The sequence below is a fragment of the Hypanus sabinus genome, chromosome 13 (assembly GCF_030144855.1).
Source record: "Hypanus sabinus isolate sHypSab1 chromosome 13, sHypSab1.hap1, whole genome shotgun sequence".
NCBI classification, from domain to species: domain Eukaryota; kingdom Metazoa; phylum Chordata; class Chondrichthyes; order Myliobatiformes; family Dasyatidae; genus Hypanus; species Hypanus sabinus.
The window spans coordinates 20,094,408-20,120,014 of NC_082718.1; the positions used below are offsets into that span (position 1 = coordinate 20,094,408).

General features: G+C 42.2%; 1 protein-coding gene across 1 annotated transcript in view; it reads right to left on the bottom strand.

The window, feature by feature from the left end:
* Positions 1-25,607, bottom strand: part of LOC132403692 (voltage-dependent calcium channel subunit alpha-2/delta-1) — a 728,052-nt gene that overhangs the window by 159,215 nt on the left and 543,230 nt on the right. The window contains exons 15-17 of the mRNA XM_059987267.1: positions 18,466-18,544; positions 18,300-18,349; positions 13,091-13,180 (exon numbers count right to left, since the gene is read on the bottom strand). Coding sequence (XP_059843250.1) covers positions 13,091-13,180; positions 18,300-18,349; positions 18,466-18,544 — 219 coding nt within the window. The remainder of the gene's footprint in view (positions 1-13,090; positions 13,181-18,299; positions 18,350-18,465; positions 18,545-25,607) is intronic.

A 25,607-nucleotide genomic window follows, 5' to 3' on the forward strand; every position in this document is an offset into this window, starting at 1 on the left:
CTGGCCCTTGCAGGGCGAGCAACAACGGCGGGCTTCTGTGCCCCACCACTGGTGGTAGAAACACAACTGTTCACTGGCCTCACTCCTGCCTCTGTGTTGTGTGCGCCCCCCTGCTGGGCCTGGTCTGGTCTGCTGTTGGGCGCATGGCCTGGTAATCTGACTGACGGACGCCACACTCTCCCTCTTGGCTTTCCACAGCACGTCTGCCCGGATCGCCACCTTCCGGGGGTCGCTGAAATCTGCGTCGGCCAGCAGCAGATGAATGTCCTCAGGCAGTTGCTCCAGGAACGCTTGCTCGAACATGAGGCAGGGCTTGTATCCGTCAGCCAGGGCCAGCATCTCGTTCATCAATGCTGATGGCAGTCTGTCTCCCAAACCGTCCAGGTGAAGCAGGCGGGCACCCCGCTCACGCCGTGAGAGGCCAAAGGTCCCAATGAGCAGTACTTTGAATACTTCATATTTGCCTTCTTCCGGGGGTGAAATCTGCAACCTGGGCGGCTGTCTCCTGGTCAAGGGCGCTCACCATGTGGTAGTAACACGTGGAATCAGAGGATATCTGCCGAATCTGGAACTGGGCTTCTGCTTGGCTAAACCACACGCGTGGTCACAGCGTCCAGAAAGTCGGCAGCTTTAGTGAAACTGCATAAACAGAAGAAGAGTCGGTCATCTTTGGTCCAAATCCCGTTTGGACCGCCGGGGTCACCAACGTAGCGATGTTCTACACACGGCACCGAAATAACGACACGCAGTCGGTAAGTCATTTCGAGACTAGTTTATTCAAACTTCGTGGTGCTGGCATTTAAATCCCTAGCGCCCGCCCTCTCCGGGCGGAAATGACTTCAGAGGTGCATTACCAAGGTCCCCCACCCCCCCGCCCCGCACGCTGGCTATTTGTGAGCCGGTTCACCTGCGCAGAGAGTGGGTCGCCACAAGATTTCCAAACATTCATTTCCCAAAAAATTGTTAGAGATGAAGTAATGGACCACTTTTCAAATAACAGTACGATTACTTTGTCGGTACTGTTTATATATCCCAGTGTAACAAACAAGATGCTAACGATCAATGACATAATGAGTTGAATGAACTAAACTGATTATCTGAAACAGAAATGGGTGCAGAAGGAATCAAACTGGGCAAAGGGCAACCAAACTAAAAGGTGAGGGTGTAGCAGATGTGACAGTTTAACCTTCAGATCATCAATTCTTACACTGCGGCAAGAGTGAGCATAGCAACAAGGCACTGGGGGGGTGGGTGGGGGGGGGGAGTCATGCTGCATCAGCAAGGGCTTTCCCAAGCAGAAATTTTGTGGCAGACTGGAGTTTCAAGATGTGCTGTCTAAGCTCTTGTGATGAAGCACGAAGAAATGGGGAAGGTTGAGGAGCAGAAGCGCAGTGGTTGGCCATGCGTAGCAGAGCGTAGCAGATATGAGATGAGCGTAGCAGGTAAGAGATGCATCAAACGGATGTCCCTTCTATATCAGAAGTCATCCAGCACTGTGAGATCCAGTTCTGAACCCACAGAGAACACTGTAACTCAAACACACCGCTCTACAGTCCAGAGAAATCTAGTCAGAAAGTGGAAAGAGTTGCCACCAGAAAGCCATTCCTCCGAAGAGGAAACAAAGCCAAGAAACTTAGCTACACACAAAAACACCAGGGTTGGGGCTGAACAATAACAGTAAGGGCTCTGGACTGGCAAGTCAAAATTTGAAGTTCCGGCTCAAACTGGAGGCAGCTTGTCTGTAAAAGAGCTGCAGAGCTCTACATGGATGATTGTCTGCGTTCAACAGTGAAGCACGGCCGAGGTGCCCTGCAGACTTGGGGCTGCGTTGCTGCAGATGGAGTTGGTGATCAGGTCAGAATTAATGCAAACCTCGATGCTGAGAAGTACAAGCGTATGGTCATCCATCACGTAATACCATCAGGGAGGCGTCTGATCAGTGCCAATTTCATTCTGCAGCAGGATAATGACCACAAACACACGACCAAGGTCATAAGGAACTACCTTCAACAAAAAGAAGAACGAGAGTTCTGCAACAGATGGTATGGTCTCCAAAGAGCCCTGATCTCGGAATCATCAAAGATGTCTGGGATTGCCCAGAGAGACAGAAGCAAGCGAGACAGCCAAAGTCTACAGAAAAACTGTGGCAATTTCTCCAAGATACTCAGAACAACCTACCAGCTGATTTTTTTAAATAAAATTGCTCAAGAGTACTGACGCAGTTTTGAAGACAAAGCATGGTCATACAAAATACTGTCATGATTTAGCTTTTTTTAAACTGTTTACTGATTTTTACAGTATTTTTTTGGTTTAGAAAATTTAAATTTCATTAGTTTTGAAAGCATTTTTGCTTTACAGAACCTTTTTACATGTGCCTAAAACTTTTGTACGATACTGTGTGTGTATTAAATGTCACTTCTGAAATTCAGTTTCATTAAATCTTTGTTACTCCATCACACATGCTGAAAAATAACAGCAGCAATTAATATCCTAACTTAGTTTTAGTTCATCAGCATTGTTAAAAGTTTCCTTTACTAAAATATAATTTTAATTATGTATTGAAGTTGCTTTTAACCAGTTTTAAATTCAGGTTCAGGCAAAAGAAAATTCAATATATATTCAATAAGCATCAATATATATTCATGCTTTCCTCAATAATAAAGAACATAAACCTTTACCCTTCAGATCCCAACAGAAAAGCTGATCTATCAACTTATTCCTTTCCTGGCCTGCTTTGGTTACAGTGCTTTATTAATCATAGTGGAGGATGGGAACCAGAGTTTTAGGGCTGAGGATGTGGCAGTTGGTATACAACTTGATATAGTGTTCAGTGAGACTGTCAGGAAGAACAGGGCACATGGTGGGGTCAAATTGCAGTCAGTGGGATGAGCTGCAGTGTAACAGTGGGACAAAAATCAAAGAGGGTGACAAATACAGGACTGAAGTGTTATATTTGAATACACGCAGTAAACGGGATAAGGTAAATTGTCTTGTAGTGCAATTAGAGATCAGTAGGTATGACGTTGAGGGCATCACTGCGTTGTAGCTGAAGGAAGATGATAGTTAGGAGCTTAATATGGAACCAAAGGAAGGACAGGTGGGCAGGCAGATGGGGGTGGGTTGGCTCTATTGGCAAAACAGAAATCAAATCCTTAGAAAGAGGTGACATGGGATCAAAATAGCTTCAAGACTTTGGCCTCAATACCACCTTGTACAATTGAATTATTTTATTTCCTCACATGCAGACTCCAGTCAGACTGGATTGGCAACAACATCTCCTCCTCGAGGTCCATCAGCACCGGTCCATCAAAGTGCTGGTACAGGAAAGTAGCATCCACCATCATGGACCCTGAATGCCCTGGACCTGCTCTCTTTTCACTGCTGCCATCAGGAAGGTGCTACAGGAGCCTCAGGACTCACACCACCAGGTTCAGGAACCATTATTACCCCTCAACCATCGGGCTCTTGAACCAGAAGGGATAACTTAATTGCCCCATCACTAAACTGTTCCCACAACCTATGGTCTCACTTTCTATGGACACTCTTAGTCTTGTGTTCTTGACATTTATTGTTTATTTATTTATTATTATATCTTTTCTTTCCCTTTGTACTTGCACAGTTTGTTGTCCTTAGCTTGCCAGCCGTCCAATCTTTCATGATTCCATTAAAGTTATTCGATTTATTGGGCATGCCCACAAGAAAATGTAACTGAGGGTTGTATGTGGTGACATGCAAGTACCTTGATAATAAATTTACTTTGAACTTTTAAAGGTGTAGAATCCTTGTGGGTAGACTTGAGAAACTACAAGGGTAAAAAAAAAGACGCTGATGGAAGTTCTCCAAACCTTTGAACAGTAGCTAGGATATGGGCTATGGGAGATTGAAAATGCACGTCTAAAGGGCACTGTAATGATACTCATGGGGATTTCAATATGCAGGTAGATTTGGAAAATTAGGTTGGTGCTGGATCCCCAGAGAGAGAATTTATCAAATGCCTACAAGGTGGCTTTTTAGAGCAACTTGTGGTTGAGCCCACTAGAGAAAAGGTTATTCTGGATTGGGCATTGTGTAATGAACCAAAAGAAGACAACTAAAAAAAAGGCATAAGGAGGGATAGGATGAAATATGAAGGTAAGCCAGCCAATAATATCAGAGAGGATACCAAATGTTTTTTCAGATACATAAGAAGTAAAAGAGAGGCAAGAGTAGATATTGGGCTCTGGAAAATGACACTGAAGAGGTAGTTATGGGGTACAAGCAAATGGCAGATGGACCAAATCAGTATTTAGCATCCCTTTTCAAGGTGGAAGATATTAGCAATATGCCAGAAGTTCAAGAAAGTCAGGGGGGCAGAAGTTACATTATATGTCAATGATCTGGATGTCCGAATTGATGACTTTGTGGCCAAGTTCAGGTACAATACGAAGATAGGTGGAATAAAGGTAGTATTCAGGAAGTAGGAAGGCTGCAGAAGATTTAGGCAGATTAAGAGAATGGACAAGGATATAGCAGATACAAAACAGAGTCAGGAAGTGTAGGGTCATACACTTTGGTGAAAGGAACAAAAGCACAGGTTATTCTCTAAGTGGGCAGACAATTCAAAAATCCAAGGTGCAAAGGGAGTTAGCAGTGCTCATGCAGGATTCCCTGAAGATTAACTTGCAGGTTGAACTGGTGGTGAAGAAGTTAAATGGAATGTCAGCATTCATTTCAAGAGGACTAGAATCTCAAAGCAAGTCTGTATTGCTGAGACTTTATAGAGCACTGGTGAGGACTCACTTGGAGTATCATGAGCAGTTTGGGCCCCTATCTGAGGAAGATTGGAGAGGGTACAGAAGAGGCTCACAGGAATGATTCCATGAATAAATTGGTTATTGCATGAGGAATGTTGAGTGGTTCTGGGCCTGTACTTTTTGGAATTTAGAAGAATGAAGAGGCATCTCGTTGAAACCTATTGAATGTTGGATGACTTAGATAGGGTGGATGTTTCCTGTTATGAGGGAGTCTATAACCAGAGGTCACAGCCTCAGAAGAGTGTGAAGTCAATTTAGAGCAGAGTTGAAGTGGAATTTCTTTATCCTTTTTTTTTCTTTCTTTATCCAGGGGGTGGTAAGTCTGTGGAATCTGTTGCCAGGTCCTTTGCAGAAGTTGACAGGTTCTTGAATCGTCAGGGTATAAAGGTTTAGGGGAGAAGGCAGGAGAATGGGGTTGAAAGATATAATGGATCAATCATGATGAAGTGGTGGAACAGACTCAAATGGCCAAATGACCTAATTCTACTCCCATCTCTTATGATTTCATGTTTCTGCTAGTTCTTAATTCCAAAGCCAGTCAACCTGTAGTGGATTTCAAACGTTTTTAAAACATTTCTTGCATGGAATACACATTGGAGCGAGTAAACCGTTTGCTTCAGGTGCCCAGAATGAACACCTTTCTCATGTCACCCTCGAGAGTACCACCTTCTAGCTTGTACCCCTCCCTATCCCCCCTGCCTTTCTCTGGCTTCTTTCCCCCTTCCTTTCCAGTCTTGATGAACAGTCTCGGCCTGGACCGCCGACTGTTTACTCCCTTCCATAGATGCTGCCTGGCCTGCTGAGTTACCATTGAGCAGAATTCACTATTTAGAGAATTATGCCTATGAACTTGCACCTTACTGTACATGATACCAGCTCAGTGACACAGCCATAACAAGGCCACAACATTGCTTTTATTCTTGAGAAACCTTTCTTCTCATTCCTGTGGCACCATCAGTTATTTATAAAATGGCAAGAGAAAGGGGTGTGGAGTCATAATCGAGCCGTCCCAAATTCACCACCATTATAATGCAACTCAAGGTGAGTCTATGACATTAACAGGACAGTGCATCTTCAGGAATCGTATCATGACTGTCTAGGGGTTTGGGATGGGCAAATTGGATTATTCTGCAAATATGACTACGGCAGTCAGTAATTGAGTTGACTGCAGGACATCTCACTAATCCTTTACTGTCAGTCAGAATTCTGCAAGGTTGACCAGGCTTCTTGCTGTTGACAGGTCATCTGTCCAATTTGATTCTTAGAAATGACAGTGAGATGTGTGTTAGATGGATTTCCTCTCCCCACAAAAGTCTGGTGGCTAATCCTGTAATTAACTGACTGATCTCTGGCATTCACGTATTGAAAAATAGCACTGAGAGAAAGTTAAACCAATAGGAAAACCCAATTGCTTTTATTGATGTGAATTTAAATCCCCATTTTCCCTGGCTGGATAGGAGCACACATCTCCTGCTCATTAGCCCAAGCTTCTCACTTTCAACTATATCCATTACGCTACATTCCTCCTACGTGGACCTCAACTTTCGGCTGTTCCCCCTCCCACTTAAGAATGCTGAGGACTCGATCCGAGATATCCCGTACACTGGCACCCTGGAGACAACATACCACCCTGGAATCTTGTGCTCACCCACAGAATCACTGTGCTTCCCCTTTCTAATGAATAGATTTTTGCTTTAATTTCTGGCCCATAATGCACAAGGAGGTGGTTATCATTTGCCAAGGGTTTCAGTACTGATGCTCACTGAGTGAGGAAATGCAAACGGCTCCATTTGGCATCAACCCACACAAAATGCTAGAGGAATTCAGCAGGCCGGGCAGCATCTATGGAAGAGAGTAAACAGTTGACGTTTCAGGGTCCTGATGAAGAGTCTCGGCCCGAAACGTCAACTGTTTACTCTTTTCCATAGATGTTGCCTGGCCTGCTGATTTCCTCCAGCATTTTGTGTGTGTTACTTGGATTTCCAGCATCTGCAGATTTTCTTGTTTGTGATTCTGTTTGGCACCAATTGGCTAAAATCAACAGACAATGAATTGTTTTCATCCTTGGAATTAGATTCATATATTCTGGACATTTTACTCAGAATATATTGTTACAATTTTTGTTTATAAAAACTCCTCTTCTGAACACTTCTTTTCTACTTTCTTCCTGTGTTGAACTGTCATTTGTCTTATTTGTTAAGTAAAAAATTAATTACAAAACAAAACCAGGGAAATTGCTCAATAAATTGGGCAGCAATGGCAGGGAGAGAATGAGTCAATGTTGAGAAGTCTTCATCTAGACTGGAAAATGAGAAAGCAAGTGTTTTATGTAACAGAAAGTGAGGGTGGTAGGACATTAGTAACGGTGGTGATAGAATGCAGACTAAAGTAGTCAAGGTAACGATTACTATATACAGTACAACAACAGTAAGGGGAAGAAAAGAAAAAAAATATCAAATTGGATTAGAGAGATATGTCTGAAACCTTTGCTTCCAGTTACTTGTCACTTGAATTCTCCAGTTCACTCCAACTCAGACCTTTATCATTGGCCTCCTACATGCTTCAACAATACCAATTAGAAGCTTAAGGAATAGCATCCCATCTTCTGTTAGGGCATGTTGTAGTTCTCAGGACTTAAGTACTGAATTTAATTATTTCAGTTAACCACCTCTTTCATTCCCGTCTTCACAAATATGATTGTAGCCCCTGGTTTCAATTTGGCTCTTTTACTTGTTAAAGTGTCAGTTTTTAACATAACTGTTACCTTGTAGAGTTTGCTCTGCATTCTAACGCAGACATTTCTTCAGTTCTCTCCGACCTCTTCCAAGCTGCCAAACACAGACATTCTCCCACTTTTCTCGTTCTGATGGAGGATCCTTGGCCTGAAACATTAACCACTTCCCTCTTCACTGGTGCCGGCTGAGCTGCTAAGTGTTTCCATCAGTTTTCACCATCTACACTTTTCTTGCTCCATATACTGATGCAGTTATGTTACATTGGTTTCATGAGAATCCCTCACTGACATAATGGCTACAATTGTTATTTAAATGTCAATTTTCTAACAAACTATTCCAGCATTTATGGAAAAAAGGTCTATTGCTTTATCTTTCTGTTTCTGTGCCTCCCTTACAACTGTGGACCTTCCACAATCCTCCTCTTCCGTTTTGTCTCATTCTATTTTCTCTCTTTTTCTTTCTATTTCTTGGATTGATGGTTTTCACTCCTCTGCTTTCCCTTTCTCCCTCCAGGCTTCCCTACTTATGGTTCCTTCTCCTTGCTGTATACCCTCCCCTTCTTGCAGTAAATCTCTTACTAAAAAAAACTGAGCAACAGCAGAAAATGGTAGATGATTCTCATGTTTATGATAAAATATTGGTTTGTTTTTGTACACTTTATGTTACTTCATCTTCTACCTCAGTCTCAAGTGTCCATCCCTATTATTATGTAACTCTGTCCAATGCTTCATATTTTGGTATCTTTTTTAAATTCTTCATTAGTTGTAAGAATTCTATGATACATTCGCCTGCTCAGCTGACTTGATGACAATATCACTGGCCACTAGAATCTTTCTGAAACTGTTGAGATTAACTTAATCCTACACGAGGGGGAACTATACATTGCACGTCAATAGATCCTTTGGACCCCTCGTGACGACATCTTCTGAGCAAAAGCATTATTTGTGGTCTCAAGATGCAAATGTTGTAAAAAAAAAATCACGGGCATTCACTTTGATTGAAAGTTAATTTAAAAAGTTATTTATATTATGTGTCACATGAATGTGTCATCAGCTGCATTTTTACAAGTATGCAATAAAACACAGTCAATTAATAACAAGTTGAGGGACCGAAGAAACTGCTGAAATAAGTTTTATTATCTGCAGTTTGATGAATCTCACAGGGGAGGATATTAAAGTAAGCCAAAAAAAAAATACTGTTAATTGACATTGCTTGCCACTTAAAGTTGAGGAAAGGTTGTTACTGTTCTTTGAATCCTCATTCTGGAACACTGAAATGAATACACAATTGACAAAATTAAAGAAATATGTAATAGTGGTTTGAGCAAAATAAAGTACACAGAAATGGGAGAAGGTTTCAGATGGAATGAGCTTCTTAATGAGAAGAACAGACCTTCGTATTCACTGGGTCACATGAGAAGAGTATAGTTTAAGCAATGAGACACATCTTCTGTACTTCTTTCTTTGGTTATTATATCATTAAGATAGTTCAAGTAAATTGGCAACAGATGTGTAAGATGCCATATGCTGGTTCAACAAGTTCATGCAGGTCAGCTAAAGTAGAGTTGAGCTAAATGTTTAGAAACAAACTGCAAAGTGAATGATTCCACAGAAGGCAGGTTAAACATCTGGTGTGCAGATGTCTACATTCCCTACCAGTTACAGGGAATTACTGCTTATGCACACTGTCGGATATAAAAGAATGGTTCCAGTGGTTGGAGATGTACATTGATTATTTATTAACTGTGCCTGTCTACCACACCCATCACTTCTGACAATTCTTTATCTTAGTGATGAAACTGTGGAGAAACGCCAACTATCCTCCTCTCTGGCACACACCAACACAGCAGAGAAATGAATTAGCTGGATCATCCGCGCGCTCTCACAGCACTGGCAACTAACCAAGAACAAGGACCAACAGTAGAATCAAAATTGAAATCTGCAGATGTTGGAAATACAAAATAAAACAAACAGTAAAGTCAAGTGGGCAAGGCTGCATCTGTAGGTAAGGAAACAGAGTGAAATTTCAAATTAGAGACCCATCCTCAACACACTGAACAGTAGTCTGAGGATTGCATGTTCCAGGAAAGTCAAAGGCTGAGATCAGCAGCTCCCATAAAAGGATAAAATAATCTTTAAGAATTCGGAAGGGAAACTGATAAATGTTTAACTCACATAAAAGATCAAAGGGCAACCACACTGCAAACAACCTTAATCCATAGATTTCCTAGATCACTGTTCAACATTTAAGAAGTTACTCACACAGCTGCAAGATGAATGATATCAATATTTCCTTTAACTAATTGTATACCTACTTAAAATCTGCCCAGCTAAAGCAGATGCAATAAACCTAGTAATATGCGGCTACATTAGAGATTATAGCGAATGGATTCAGCCCTGATTGATTCACAGTTTGATGGAAATCAACGACCTCTCTGATACTAAATGCAGGTTGCAGTATTGCCATATCTCTTCACAACATATTTAGCCTTAGTACACACTTACATCAAAAGAGATGCATGTTTACTTCGCGACAGAGCACTTAACCTAATCACAGACTGGGACTTCAAGCTCTTCAGTTGGACTGAGATTTACAGCCATGATGAAAATGCACTTACACCAGAGTTCTCTTGGATCACAATAGACACATTGCCCATAATATAGCCACATAACACTAAATTGCTTCCTGCTCTTTTTTAGAAAAAGGTAGTTATTTTTGGTTCTACCCTCTTGCACTTCACGAGTTCCAAGTTACTCAGGAATATGCACCATTCGCATGATTTTAACTGGCTTTCGCTTTTAAATTAACTCATCTAGCTTTGAAACTGACTGCCAGAGCTTCTTAATCTCTTGATCGGCTTTATTATTAAATCAGCCTTAGACTGTTTAGTTCTGGATTTGACTCATAGAAGGTTTTGTTTCTTTGTCAGGCTTCCATGGCTTTGAGACAAATTCTTAAAGTCTGCAATACCTCCAACACAGTCACAGGTGATTAAACTGTTGTGCAGCAGTGTGGTTATAGATAAATCTGTCTGTCCCTTGCTGCTGTGTCATGTCACACCATGCTCCCTCAGCACCAGAGATGAGTAGTCACAGGAAAACTTGCCCAACACTTGCCAAGTGTCAATGCTCTTCAAAAATCCAGAATACAAACCAAGATCCCATATTTCAAAAAGATCTAATCCTGTACACATGCATTTAGGTTGAATGCATCACCTATTCGCAAGTTCAGTCTTTTAAGCTTTTTCTAGAAACTTGTAAAACAGACAAAAGACATAACACAAAAATTTCCAATGGGATCACAAAGTGTCTGCATACATAGATATGTGAATATTAATATATTCTTGCAAATGGATGTATCAGCAATGCTCAAAACCAAAGCAAAACCTTGGTGCTCAAATTAGAGAAAAGGGCATACAACAGGAATAAGCACATTGGGCTTTTACTCCCCTCTGCTGAAATATTAAGTGAATGCAGACTCCGTTTTGATTTAGAGCCACAGCATCACATAGATCAGAAACAGCCCCCCACCCCCCCTCCTCCGTCCACGTTGACAAACCAGTACACTTCTGTACCAATGCCATAACTTCTAAAGAGCTAGGACAGAAGAGTCATGCATATTTACAATGTTAATCCTGCCAACCTTCTAATGCTCCTCAATCTTTGTAGTCCCGGTTTTACAAGTTGAAAGGACAGTAATTAATCCTTTTCTTGACATAAAGGCATCTTTGAAAGAGTCTGCTGTTAGTGACTTTAAAAAAAGTCGTTTTTAAAAATCATGAAATATGCAAATTTATTTGAGGAAAAGCAGTATTTGTGGAGGGAAAGGAATGGCTGACATTGCAGGTCAAAACCCTGCATCGGGACAGAGCAAAGAGGTACTATGGACAGCACAAAGAGAAGAGAAGGAGTGGTGAGGAAGAATTCTGAGGTGATTGGGGGACTGTGGAGGCGTGCAGGATGACATGCAGGTAGTGCAAAGTCGGAGAGGTGAGCAGTGATAGAGCTGGAAGGCTATGACAGGCGAACATTAGCTACAGACAGAGGGGAGATTAGAACTGAGGAGGCGTAAGGTGGGGTGGAGCGGAGAGGAGTGTAAAGAAACAACTCCTGCAGTGGTTTTGTTCTGGACCTGCTGAGTTCCTCCAACATGTCTGTTGCTCCAGATTACAACATCTGCAGTGCATCTCCTGTTCTCACTCTGCTTTCTATTAAGATAAAATGTTGCTTTTTTTTGATCTTCCCATTGACAGACTACTCTAGCTGCTGGGACATCTTCCGTTGACATGAATAGAAGTCTTGTAATGTAGGACTCAAGATAATAGGGCTGTCAAGTGTCCTCCATCTTCACGTGTTATTTATTTCAAGCAAGTGATTTTTTTTTGTGTGTCTTACAAGCCTTCCCTTTCCCCTTCATATCAACTGCCTTCATCTTAAGAAGACACAAGGTGCAACTTGCAAAGATCAGTATTATTCCATCAATGTATGTACTTTGCTATTTTTAACTGCTCTTAAAATAATTTCAAGCATTTTTGACAGCACTGAAGTTTTACACCAAGATCGAATGACCTCTATTTTAAGATCCTCTCATTTTCTGAACTTCCACCTCAATTCAAAGTGTCCCTAGGATCTGACAACATTGATATCAACAGCTGAGGAGCTAAACACAAAAGAATTTCCAGAGAAAGCAAACAATGCTCATTTAGTATATACACACTGTATATATAATGCAACTACAATTATCTGAACACTTAAGTTAGAATATCATAATTGAAACATTCCGAAATATCCACTGTCAAGAAATACGCATGATGTAAAACTGTGACACATGCATAAAATTACTTTTTACCTTTTTGTGAACTAACATTAATATCAATACTAAAACACAGCTCAAACAAAGGGTTATTTTCAGGTTAATTTATGTCAGTTACATTTGTGACAATAATTCAGAAAATGTGTAGCTCAGGTTGATAATGGTTGGGTCGAGCTGTTCTCCGATCTTGGCAATTTACTTGCAAACGTTTCGTCACCATACAGGGCGATATCATCAGAGTGCTGTTAATTTGTGCCCCAAGTATTATGTCAGCCAAACTGGGAGAAAATTCTCCACAAGAATCTACGAACATCAACTGGCTGGCTGTCAAGTGGTATGACCAACTCTCACTTGTCTCTGCCCAAGAAGATCAAGAGGGGCACAAATTCAATTAACAGCAATTAACCAATGTTGTCCCCTGGTACAGTGACAAAAATGTATGCAAGTAAATTGCCATGATCGGAGAACAACTCAACCCAACCATATTTATGACAATCCTGCTGGTTTCCCTTACTGCAGTGGAGAAACTGCAAACAGTTCAGCTTATGAAGACAGGCCAAATCACTGACAACAGCTCAGAGAATTCCACATCAGCTCTACTTGTGAATAAATTCCAATGTTGCTGACAGTGTCCTGGTGAAATGACAGCAAATAATAGGCATTTGCTGTCTTTGCCTCTGCAAAATGTGGGCGATTACTTTGACATGCAACGCAAATAAGAGATTGTTCTAGTGTCAAGTGCAATCATACCAGTGCATCCAGGTATACGTTTGTCCACTGAACTTGTTTTTCTTTCGTGCCAGCTAAAACCATTGGTCTCCCAAGTACGTCCAAGTATTCCTATATAAAAAAAGAGAATGGAATAATATAATCAGGAACAAACAGATGTTATTTTTTCAATTATGCTAAGCACAGAAAATAACTCTTGCTTCCAGACTATCTTACTGACAGTACAGCTTTAAGTTTTCAAAGGAAAAATGTACTCAGTGTAAGGGTTTTCTCTACCATAGCTTCATTCATCTTAAGGCCCAAGTTAATTTGTTGTAGGGAAACTGCACAGTATTTATTGGTGGAAATCTAAAAGGCAAAATACGCAAGTTAAAATTCTGGTACAAATGAGGAGGCTTTTTTCACAGAGCCAGTGGGCTGCTCAAGCCAAAAAGGGAATAGAGACAAAGACAGCTTCAGAGGGGCCCTGGAACAGTGAAGATGAAAAAGCCGACAGGGGCATAAACGCATCTTCTAAAATGTTTACTTGTTAAGTTTGCATTAGAGATTCTCTAGTTCCGATCCAACAACTTCACCATGGAACATTCTTTGGGGACACTCCCAACAACTGGTCTATGAAACTAGCATAGGTTTTTTAAGGGATTAGCTCCATTTAATAGCAATGTATAAGTTCTACAGGCCCCCAACTCAGTCAGACAATTGTCTCAGAAGGGAACAGATCCCAGACCTTCAACCCAGTTTTGCCATTCAATAAGACTATGACTGAGTCAGACCAAAGCACCTGACCCCACAAGAAAAATGCATTGATTATCATGCACCTTTCAACTTCAGATGGTAAACTTCCCAGATTTTCATTGTGGGAAAAGGTGCTTGCCAAATGCCCCAAGAATATCCTAACCTGTTCTGCATTGTCCCACCGGAAGAAATCATTTCCTTATATCAATCCATCTAGTCCCTTGGGAGGATCACCCTTCAGCCTTCTACATTCCACAGATTAAAAGCCAGGATTTTGGAGCCAGTAACCCAATAGGCTTCATTTTTAGCCAAACCAATATATAAAAGTCTTGAGGCAAACTGAATGCAGATGGAGTCTAGCTGAGACCAGGCACAACCTCAATCTCTGGAGTTTTAAAACCCATAGATCTCTTCGATATTAACTACTATGCCTCCTGGATTTATAATAATAGGATCATTACACAGTTTATTGCACTGCTGGTCAACTGTAGCCGTGTATTAAATAATCTGCTCCTTTGAAGGCAGCAATTTTAATTGTGGCTTGATCAGGTAATGTTTGGAAACTTGAGCGAACTCAACAGTTCCAGGTTTACTTCAGAAGTCTCAATATTTTCATCTGCATCTTAAATAAAGTAAGATCATAAGACACAGGAGCAGAATGAGGCCATTCAGCCCATCAAGCCTGCTCTGCCATTTCATAATGGCAGATCCATTTTCCCTCTCAACCCCATTCTTCTGCCCTCTCCTTTATCTTGTTTGCCTGGGGTAATTCCTAACTAAATCTTCTGCTTCAGGACAGGTGACCCTCTATACCAGGGGTTTTCAGCCTTTATTATGCCATGGTCCCCATGGACCCACAGGTTGGGAACCCCTGCTCTATGCACTGAGTCAGATTATGCCAAGCTCAGCTCCCTGTCTGAATTCACTTTCTGGATTCAGTTTCTCCGGATGTCAATGACCAGACAATCTGACTCTCCGCTTTTAAAAGGTCTCCAACTAGGTGGAGCAATAAGCAGACCTCAGGGAGTAAATGCTGAAAACATGCTTCATTCCACTATTAAAATATAGTATTTTATAGACAATAGAGACAATAGACAATAGGTGCAGAAGAAGACCATTCGGCCCTTCGAGCCTGCACTACCATTTTGAGATCATGGCTGGTCATCTACTATCAACACCCGGTTCCTACCTTGTCCCCATACCTCTTGATTCCCCTATCCATAAGATACCTATCTAGCTCCTTCTTGAAAGCATCCAGAGAATTGGCCTCCACTGCCTTCCGAGGCAGTGCATTCCAGACCCCCACAACTCTCTGGGAGAAGAAGTTTTTCCTTAACTCTGTCCTAAATGACCTACCCCTTATTCTCAAACCATGCCCTCTGGTACTGGACTCTCCCAGCATCTGGAACATATTTCCTGCCTCTATCTTGTCCAGTCCCTTAATAATCTTATATGCTGCAATCAGATCCCCTCTCAGTCTCCTTAATTCCAGCACGTACAAGCCCAGTCTCTCTAACCTCTCTGCGTAAGACAGTCCAGACATCCCAGGAATTAACCTCGTGAATCTACGCTGCACTTCCTCTACAGCCAGGATGTCCTTCCTTAACCCTGGAGACCAAAACTGTACACAATAGTTGGGTGTGGTCTCACCAGGGCCCTGTACAAATGCAAAAGGATTTCCTTGCTCTTGTACTCAATTCCCTTTGTAATAAAGGCCAACATTCCATTAGCTTTCCTCACTGCCTGCTGCACTTGCTCATTCACCTTCAGTGACTGATGAACAAGGACTCCTAGATCTCTTTGTATTTCTCCCTTACCTAACTCTACACCGTTCAGATAATAATCTGCCTTCCTGTTCTTACTCCCAAAGTGGATAAGCTCACACTTATTCACATTAAACATCATCTGTCAAGTATCTGCCCACTCACCCAGCCTTTCCAAGTCACCCTGAATTCTCCTAACATCCTCATCACATGTCACACGGCCACCCAGCTCAGTATCATCAGCAAACTTGCTGATGTTATTCTCAATGCCTTCATCTAAATCGTTGATGTAAATGGTAAACAGCTGTGGTCCCAATACCGAGCCCTGTGGCACCCCACTAGTCACCACCTGCCATTCCGAGAAACACCCATTCACTGCTACCCTTTGCTTTCTATCTGCCAACCAGTTTTCTATCCATGTCAATATCTTCCCCCAATGCCATGAGCTCTGATTTTGCCCATCAATCTCCTATGTGGGACTTTACCTTTATCTCATATATACTATTTTGTCTATATTTGGATAGATCTACAGTACAAGGTAATATTTTGCTGTAAATTCTAAGCTCTTGCTGACAACCTGCTTTATCAAAGCTTGGTAAATAACATTTCAATATAATTGCTCGTTAGAACTGTGACCTCTGAAGCATACCGTGATCGGACACAAGGTACAGCTGGCCTTTACAGCACTGCCTGGAGCACTGCTCAAGATGCGAGACTGGGTTGTGGAGGAACAAGAGAGAGTGAATGTGCTGGAATCTGAAAATAACACAAGCCGCTGGGGGAGTTCCGAGGATCAAACACCGGGAGGGCCAGCTTTCAGGCCGAGTCCTAACACTGGATCTCAATCCAGGAGATTCGTTAGTGCCTGCTTTCCATGCACAAATCCAACAGTTCAATGTAACCCAGGATATATAGGCTTAGATAACCCATGACCAATCCCTGAACCATTCTGGGAAAAAGTCAGTGACCTTTGGAAAATGAGTAAGTAGCGCACATGGTACATGGTGCATCCGACGTACAGCTCAGGGCTCAATGAAACCAGATTTCATCGCACCAACTCTGGTACGTTCTGCATTTAGGTGTCGGGAACCCATTGCTATAGACATTATAGCCAGCTGGCAATCTCAGATCCCCTACCCCCATGTGTGCCTATTAAATATGATTGGTCAGAAATAGTGAAATGTATAGAACAATGTTATTAGTACCCCTCAGTCTAAAAGTAACTGAAATGCAAGTTTTTTCATCTACTCCTAAAGATCCGGAACAGCACACACAAAATGCTGAAGCAATGGAGTACGAGGTATTGCTCCTCCACTCTGGGGGTCTCATCTTGGCACAAGAGGAGGCCATGGACCAACACGTCGGAATGGGAATGGGAATCAGAATGAAAATGTTTAATCAATGGGAGGTCCCGCTTGTGGCACATGGTGCCATGGTGCTCAAAGAAGCAGTTTGGGAGCATCAGATACAATAGACGACACCAAGGGGAGGATGTGTTTAGTGGTAGGACCCCGATGGAGATGGCGGAAGTTGCAGAAGATAATGTGACGGATGCAGTGGCTGACAGTGTGGTAGGTAAGGACAAGGTGAACTCTGTCACTGTTGAGGAGGTGGGAAATGGGGTGAGTGCACATGTTTGGGAAATGGAGGCGATGTGGATGAGGGAAACCCTGGTTTTTAGAGGAGGAGGACATCTCTGGTGTCCTGGAACAGTAAATCAGGTCCTCAGAACAGATGTGAAGAAACTGAGGAAAGGAAATAGTATTTCTACAGGAGATGGGTGGGAAGAGGTATAGTCAAGATAACTGTGGGAGTCAGTAGGTTTGTAAGAGAAGGCTGTTGACAGTTTGCAGACAGATAGACACAGAGAGACAGGGAAGGGAGGTGGACCAAGTGAATTTAAGGGCAACGTGGAAGTTAGAAGCAAAGTTAATAAAACTGACGAGCTGAGCATGGGGGCATGAAGCAGTACCAATGCAGTTGTCAATGTATTGGAGAAAGAGCTGAGGGGTATTACCAAGGAAGGCTCCTAAAGATACTGGTTTTAGAAGAACAAGAATAATTTCCTCAGTTAATCTTCTAATGATAATTGTCATAAATGCTAAAATTGTGCATTACTGAACTAAATGCTCTGGGTACTCGGGATTTAGGTTAGATTTACCAAATACTGCCTTTGGACACATTTGCAAGTCAGCATTCTTCCACCAATCTAACTGGACTGAAACTCAGTTCAAGGGTCAAAGTTCAACATGTTTCATTCACTGAGCTTCAGTACATTCTTCATTGCCTTATGTAATGTGATCATTTCTAATTATCAAGGACAGAAGGAGTCGAATAGAGACAGATCTATGGTGATAATATACAAGAAAACTTCTGGCTCTGTTCGGTTTTAAGTACAGTTTAATATCTTAATGCAAAGTGAAAGCTATTTGAGATTTGCACCTCAAATAATTTAATTTTCCAATTATCAACAAATTGTTCATCATCCTATTCTTCTCCCACTTGTTAAAAGTCTGCAGCATAAAATAAGACATTTGGCATAAAACACCAAATTCTGGAGTCACTCAACAAATCAGGCTGTATCTGCAGAGAAGGAAACAAAAGATTATGATTCGGAAAAGATCACTGGATTTGCTGCCTGAACTGCTGAGATTTTTGGTACTATTTCTGACTTAAGCACAATTGGAAAATTAGCCAGCTCAACCCGGTAAATTATATTTTAATATTACTACCTGTGTGTTAATACGTATTGCTCCAATGCTGGGAATTTCAAAAAAGTAGCCTAAAATGTAAAAGGAAAAGATGTTAAACTGGATTCAGAAACTTGCTGGTGTAACATGAAAAAAATAGATCACAGTCTTTTTAATACATAATTGATAAAAAGTTAGTTTCAAGTACCTTTATTAGTACAGGCCATCCACTGTAATGGTCCTTTATCATAATTATGCTGGCCGACTGAAAAGGTGAATACACGCACCTAAAGCAGGAAAGGAGATTGATTCAGTGAATGGGAAAACCAATACATTACACATTCTATTTATACACAGAACAGACCTTTGTAGTAAAGATTGAGAATTATAAAATTAATGAAAGGTTTTATGTACTTTTTATTATTTATTCCTTGATCAATATCTATTCAATTTTAAATAAGCTTTAGGTTAAGCTTCAGATTCACTTAATACAGACATAATGGAGATGTTGATAAACACTGCAAATGCATTGCAAAATTCAAATGGAAATCATTAACTAAAAAATTTATCCTGTTTGGATTATTTTTAACCTCCTGCTCCCTTTTCTTCAGCAGAACTTGACTTCTACGTGAATGGCTTTGAAGCATTTTGAGAGTTTCCCTAACAGAGGATGACTCTTCACCCATTTGATAGCCGATTCAACTCAAATCAAGGAGAGAAAATTGACATAAAATTTACAGATACGTCAAAAATATCCCAGTGGTTTACACCATAGAAAACCAGAAGGAAGAATTGTATTTATATGTATTCTTACATATTGCTTTCAAAACATCTCAAGATGCTTTACAACCAATGAAGTCATTCGGAAATACAATTCCTCTTGCCATTCAGGAATCTTGGCAGCCAATTTGCACAAAACAAATCACTAGACTGTGATTCAGAAACAGATACTGGCAAAGGCATCAAACACAATTGAATTGCTTTTCTTTGGGGATGGTGTAAGTTATGGTACATCTTATCTCATCCCGTGCCTCTTCTGAAATGGCACCTCAAACAGGGCAGCCCTCCTGCAGTGATGCAGAAAAGTGGCAGCCCTAATATTCAAAAACACAAAATACTCTGCAGGTGCTGGGGTCAAAGCAACACGCACAACACGCTGGAGGAACTCAGCAGGTTGGGCAGCATCCGTGGAGACGAACAGTCAAGGTTTCAGGCTGAGACTGTTCGTCAGGACTGAAGAGGGAGCGGGGTGAGGCCAAACTCAGCTTGGAGCATGGCCTCCTCTACTGCCAAGATGAGGCCAAACTCAGGCTGGAGGAGCAACACCTCGTATACCGTCTGGGTAGTCTCCAGCCCCTTGGTATGAACATTGAATTCTCCAACTTCCAGTAATTCCCTCCCCATCCCAGTTTCACTCTGCCTCCTCCTCCAGCTGCCTATCACCTCCCTCATTGTTCTGCCTCCTTCTACTACCAATAGTGCTTTCCCCTTACATTCCTTCTTCACCTCTCCTGCCTATCCCCTCCCCCACCCCTTGATCTTTCCCTTTACTGGTTTTTCACCTGGCACTTACCAGCCTTCTCCTTCCCACCCTCCCCCCACCTTCTTTTTTAGGGGCCCTGTCCCCCTCCCTCTTCAGTCCTGACGAAGGGTCTCGGCCCGAAAGATTGACTGTTCTTTTCCACGGATGCTGCCTGACCTGCTGAGTTCCTCCAGCATTTTGTGTGTGTTGCTAACATTCAAAACTCTGACTTAGAAGCAAAAGCACTAAATACTGAGCCACTGCTAACATTTGTGCAATCAGCTCATTCATATCACGGGCAAAACCCTTTGAAGCCTGCCAAGACACTGCTTTTGGGTTGTTCTGGGTAATAGGATCAAGCAGTTATGTTTTGGCAAAGGCAGAGAAGCCCAAGATCCACATTACGAATAAAGCTAGTGTCAAAGTTACCAAAGGTTTTCCACTTGCACAAAAAGTCACATGGCAACTGAATCACAAAAAGTATTTCATTGTGTGAGGTCCAAGTGTTTGAATTGCAGTAGGATGTGAATGGGAAAATGGGCAAGATGAGGGGAGAGGGTATGGTCATGTATAAATATGGCAATAGAAAGATAGCTGGCTGTTATAGTAACAAAAGTTTGAGGTGTTTGCACATGTTGAGGACGGTCAGTGATGGAACCAGTTTCTCTTTCTGGGGAAGATAGGGGTGAACTTAAGCTTAGGGCCTACTGCTGCAAAAACATCTGCAGAACTTACTCCACACCAGGTTTTGAAGAGCCCACTTCCTTTAATTTTATGGCCTGCAGATCGGGGCAGCAACAACTAACCAAACTGACCCCTCCCCCCACTTCAATTCCCACCTCCATGCCTACTTGTTGACAAGGCAAGGTTTTGAAATCAAAGCACAAGGGTGGGAGACAACGGTGAGGCACAGAAAGGCAAGGTTCTGTAACACAGGCCAAGATTAAAAAGACGGAAGTCTCAGATATTGACTTTGAAAATGGTAATATGTCAAACTGTGCATCATCCTGTGCCCAATGAAGCATCATTTTTCCCGGCACCACCATTTAACAGCAAAGCTCAGACATTACAAAGGCAACTCACTCTCCCCAAGATGTTAGTTATTCTTAGAGTGGTTTAGTTTGCAGCGCTTTCTTATTGGGGCACTTTTCAAAAGATCTGACTGAAATTATCTGAATTAATGCACCATGATTAACAAATATTTATCTTCTGTGGTAGCTTGTTTAGCAAAGGTACACAAAGCAAAGGATAGGCAATCCGGAAGTGCCTCGGTCCGAGGAAGGGAATAAAATAAAGATCACAGCCCACTTTAAAAGAGGAATTGCCTTACAGGGAAGAGATATTGTTAAAAACTAAATAGAGGAAAGCACAGACTACAAAAAGTATATTCAAAAGAAACATGAATACAGCATTCACACGGCAGCTTTAATGTAACTAAAGCTGGCAGAATGCTTCATGCAAAGGAGGATGATGCAAGAACAAAGGCTAATGAAGCTGATTAATGGTAAGAGAAGGATTCCATACACCTGTAGGTTCTAGTATCTCCAAGTTGCACGTGTCTATTTGTATCATTGATACCGTTCAGTAAAGATGAATGAGTTCCAAGAGAAGGCCACTTACGTGGTGCATTAAACCCCATTTCTCATTCCTGAATGCTGCTTCTCCTGCTGAGAATATCTAGCATTTTCTGTTTTTCCTTCAGATTTCTAGGATCAGCAATGTGACATCTGGGTGGGTCTGCATTTTGCTTAGCACTAACAATTTTTAAATTGATCTCTGATGTGTACATAATGCTGAAAAGGCTGATCAATGATCTTTATTTTCTTTATTGCTGGAAATCTTGGATGAACATTCTGACAAATCAGAAGATCGACACTTAAGCAATTTTTCTTAATCAACTAATGGAGTGGCAGGTCTAGAGGGAGAACTGCAGGACTTCTCACAACTTACAGAAGGAGGTGCAAGAAGTCCTCCCATCTGAATATGTCTGAATATTCCTGCTAAATAATAATCCAGAAAACATATCTTAGACTCTATTGTGCATTTGGCAGGTGTGCACAGGTTCATCCTGATAAGCTCATGGGAACACGAGCACCACATGAAGGGCTTGTTCAAGCTGGCAAGCAGCTAAATAATACCATTACAAATAGAGATCTGGCTCGCACTCAAAGTAAAATTGGCCGTGTGGTTTTATTGTTGTTGTTTTCTCTTACTCGACATCAAAGACTACAGTTAGTTTTTAGTCATTAAATGCAACAACCACAGAAAGATTCTCCGAAATAATTAGTTACTGGAAAACAACTTCAGATTACCAGGTTTTCAAGTTCATGTTCACTGTTAGAAAGGGCATAAATCCACTCACAAATATACAAGCACTACAAATATAATCACGTCTGGGAAGAGATAAATCATCACAGAATGGCAGCTTGCAGTAAAAGACTGCTCACTTCAAATACAGACATTTAATTCTACCTTGCATTTTGCTAATACTCTGAAGGATAGATGCATCAAATCAGAATGGCTGCTTGACAGTTTCAAATTAAATGATTAGCTGATTGATCAAAAGACAAATAATATTCATTCAAGTATTCATAGCATGGGTTTTCAACAGTGCAAAGCACTTTTTTCCACTGCTTGCTGCTGAAGTTCATTGGCACTTTATTTACAGTAGTATGCAATTTTTAATTAAATATTCCTGTGAAGAACAAGTGGAATATTTGTCCTGATATTAACCAAACTAAGAAACAATGGAGGGTAATTTGTCCAAATGGTTTCTCTACTTTATCTCATCCAATTTCAAGAAAGCGTTGCTGTTAGTCGACCAAGTAACTTCCACAGCAGGAAGCACTGCCCATCCCCAAGCTACCAACACACAGTTATGGGGAAGGAAACATCCTGGATCATGGAACCCACAAAGATGTGACATCACCTTAAACAAATGGGAGAGGCATGCACAACGTTTAAAAATTTCCTGAAAGAATGTGATGGAAACCAATGCAATACAGACAGTTAAGAGTCTCATAGATAGGTATATGAATATGCAGAGAATAGAGAGATTATGGCACTGTACAGGCTGATAGGATTAGTGTCAATAGATTTTTAATTACTCCGCATCATGTTCTGAAGAATCCTCTTACTTTAAATTTTATGGCCTGCAGATTGGAGCAGCGACAACTAACCAAACTGACCTCCTCGCCCCTACACCCCCACAACTTCAAATCCCACTCCCTCCCCCCTTGCCTTCTTGTTGACAAAGTCAGATTTTGAATTAATGGTTTGACACAACATTATGCAGTGAGGGGGCTGTTCTTGCACTCTACATTCCAATTGTTCAGTAGGTCAGACAGTAATGAGTAGAAATAGGGATAAAATTTTGGATATTTGGGTGTATAAACTCTTCTCAGGCTTCCAGGTACAAGTATCGATTATAATCAAAGTTTCAATGACAAACTCGGCCATCTTCATCAGGGATGATGCCTGGGCACATCTAGTCCACTGGTATTTATACCCCATAGTATATCCCTCTTGATTGGTTAGTCCTCAGCCAATCAGGTTTCCTCTCTCCTACGTTGTTTATAATCAAATTCCAGTTCTTGGAGTGAGACCTCCATCTATGTTAAAATTTTTTACCTCCAGTTTTATTTCAATGGCTTCCTTTACCAGGTGGTCCCAATAGTCATTGGTATGGTGCAGTAGTTTTGTGCCAAAATCCCATGGCCATTGTGAATGCAATGTTCTTAAGTCTGGGAAAGTGCCCCATTTTTGTTTGCATTCAAGGTGCAGATTATTCTCGTTAACTTATTTCTAGTCTTGAGCTGTTCAGGGCCAAGATAACATTCACACAAATAAACAGAGGCATCGAGAACCTTGTCTTTCAATAATAGTTTCCCAACAATCTCATAAGTGAATTAGTAGTTTTATGCCATTAACATAGAAAGACAGCTGTTTCATTTCTTCTTTTGAAAAGGAGTCTGGCAACAGGTATTCATAGGGCTTGCTTGTTGCAGGAGAAGCATCTCCCCCTTAAAATTAGTAAGCAGAATAATAGCTGTCTATAGGCTTGGCCCCTTACTTTTGACCACAACCTTGTTGTAGGGTTTGAAGGCTTGCGTGCCTCAATGACCCAGAGAGCTATGCTGGCTTGAGTCTGGGCCTTGTCCTTTGGCTCTTGGTAGGGTCACCCATGTCAAACAGGTTAAAGGGTAGATGCCAGACTAAGAGTGGTCCGCCGGCCCTCCTGGTTTGGAGGTTCAGCTCGGGGCCAACAACCCTGACTGGTCAAACAAGATTGTAATGGAAAAAGAACTGAAGAATCCTCCTTCTCAGTGTGACTCTGTGGACAGACGGAGATGCAGGAACTTCACTACTGCTCTAAGTGCTTCTGAGCGTGACTCTGTGGACAGACGGAGACGGAGGAACTTCACTACTGCTCTAAGTGCTTCTGAGCGTGACTCTGTGGACAGACGGAGACGGAGGAACTTCACTACTGCTCTAAGTGCTTCTGAGTGGGACTCTGTGGACAGACGGCGACGGAGGAACTTCACTACTGCTCTAAGTGCTTCTGAGTGGGACTCTGTGGACAGACGGCGACGGAGGAACTTCACTACTGCTCTAAGTGCTTCTGAGTGGGACTCTGTGGACAGACGGCGACGGAGGAACTTCACTACTGCTCTAAGTGCTTCTGAGTGGGACTCTGTGGACAGACGGAGACGGAGGAACTTCACTACTGCTCTAAGTGCTTCTGAGTGGGACTCTGTGGACAGACGGAGACGGAGGAACTTCACTACTGCTCTAAGTGCTTCTGAGTGGGACTCTGTGGACAGACGGCGACGGAGGAACTTCACTACTGCTCTAAGTGCTTCTGAGTGGGACTCTGTGGACAGACGGAGACGGAGGAACTTCACTACTGCTCTAAGTGCTTCTGAGTGGGACTCTGTGGACAGACGGCGACGGAGGAACTTCACTACTGCTCTAAGTGCTTCTGAGTGGGACTCTGTGGACAGACGGCGACGGAGGAACTTCACTACTGCTCTAAGTGCTTCTGAGTGGGACTCTGTGGACAGACGGAGACGGAGGAACTTCACTACTGCTCTAAGTGCTTCTGAGTGGGACTCTGTGGACAGACGGAGACGGAGGAACTTCACTACTGCTCTAAGTGCTTCTGAGTGGGACTCTGTGGACAGACGGAGACGGAGGAACTTCACTACTGCTCTAAGTGCTTCTGAGTGGGACTCTGTGGACAGACGGAGACGGAGGAACTTCACTACTGCTCTAAGTGCTTCTGAGCGTGACTCTGTGGACAGACGGAGACGGAGGAACTTCACTACTGCTCTAAGTGCTTCTGAGTGGGACTCTGTGGACAGACAGCGACGGAGGAACTTCACTACTGCTCTAAGTGCTTCTGAGTGGGACTCTGTGGACAGACGGAGACGGAGGAACTTCACTACTGCTCTAAGTGCTTCTGAGTGGGACTCTGTGGACAGACGGCGACGGAGGAACTTCACTACTGCTCTAAGTGCTTCTGAGTGGGACTCTGTGGACAGACGGAGACGGAGGAACTTCACTACTGCTCTAAGAGCTTCTGAGTGGGACTCTGTGGACAGACGGCGACGGAGGAACTTCACTACTGCTCTAAGTGCTTCTGAGTGGGACTCTGTGGACAGACGGAGACGGAGGAACTTCACTACTGCTCTAAGTGCTTCTGAGTGGGACTCTGTGGACAGACGGAGATGCAGGAACTTCACTACTTCTCTGAATGCCAGCAGCAAAACCGGCAGAAAGTAAGTATAGGGTTGGTCTTGTTCCATGGGAAAAGAATAAGTGCTCCA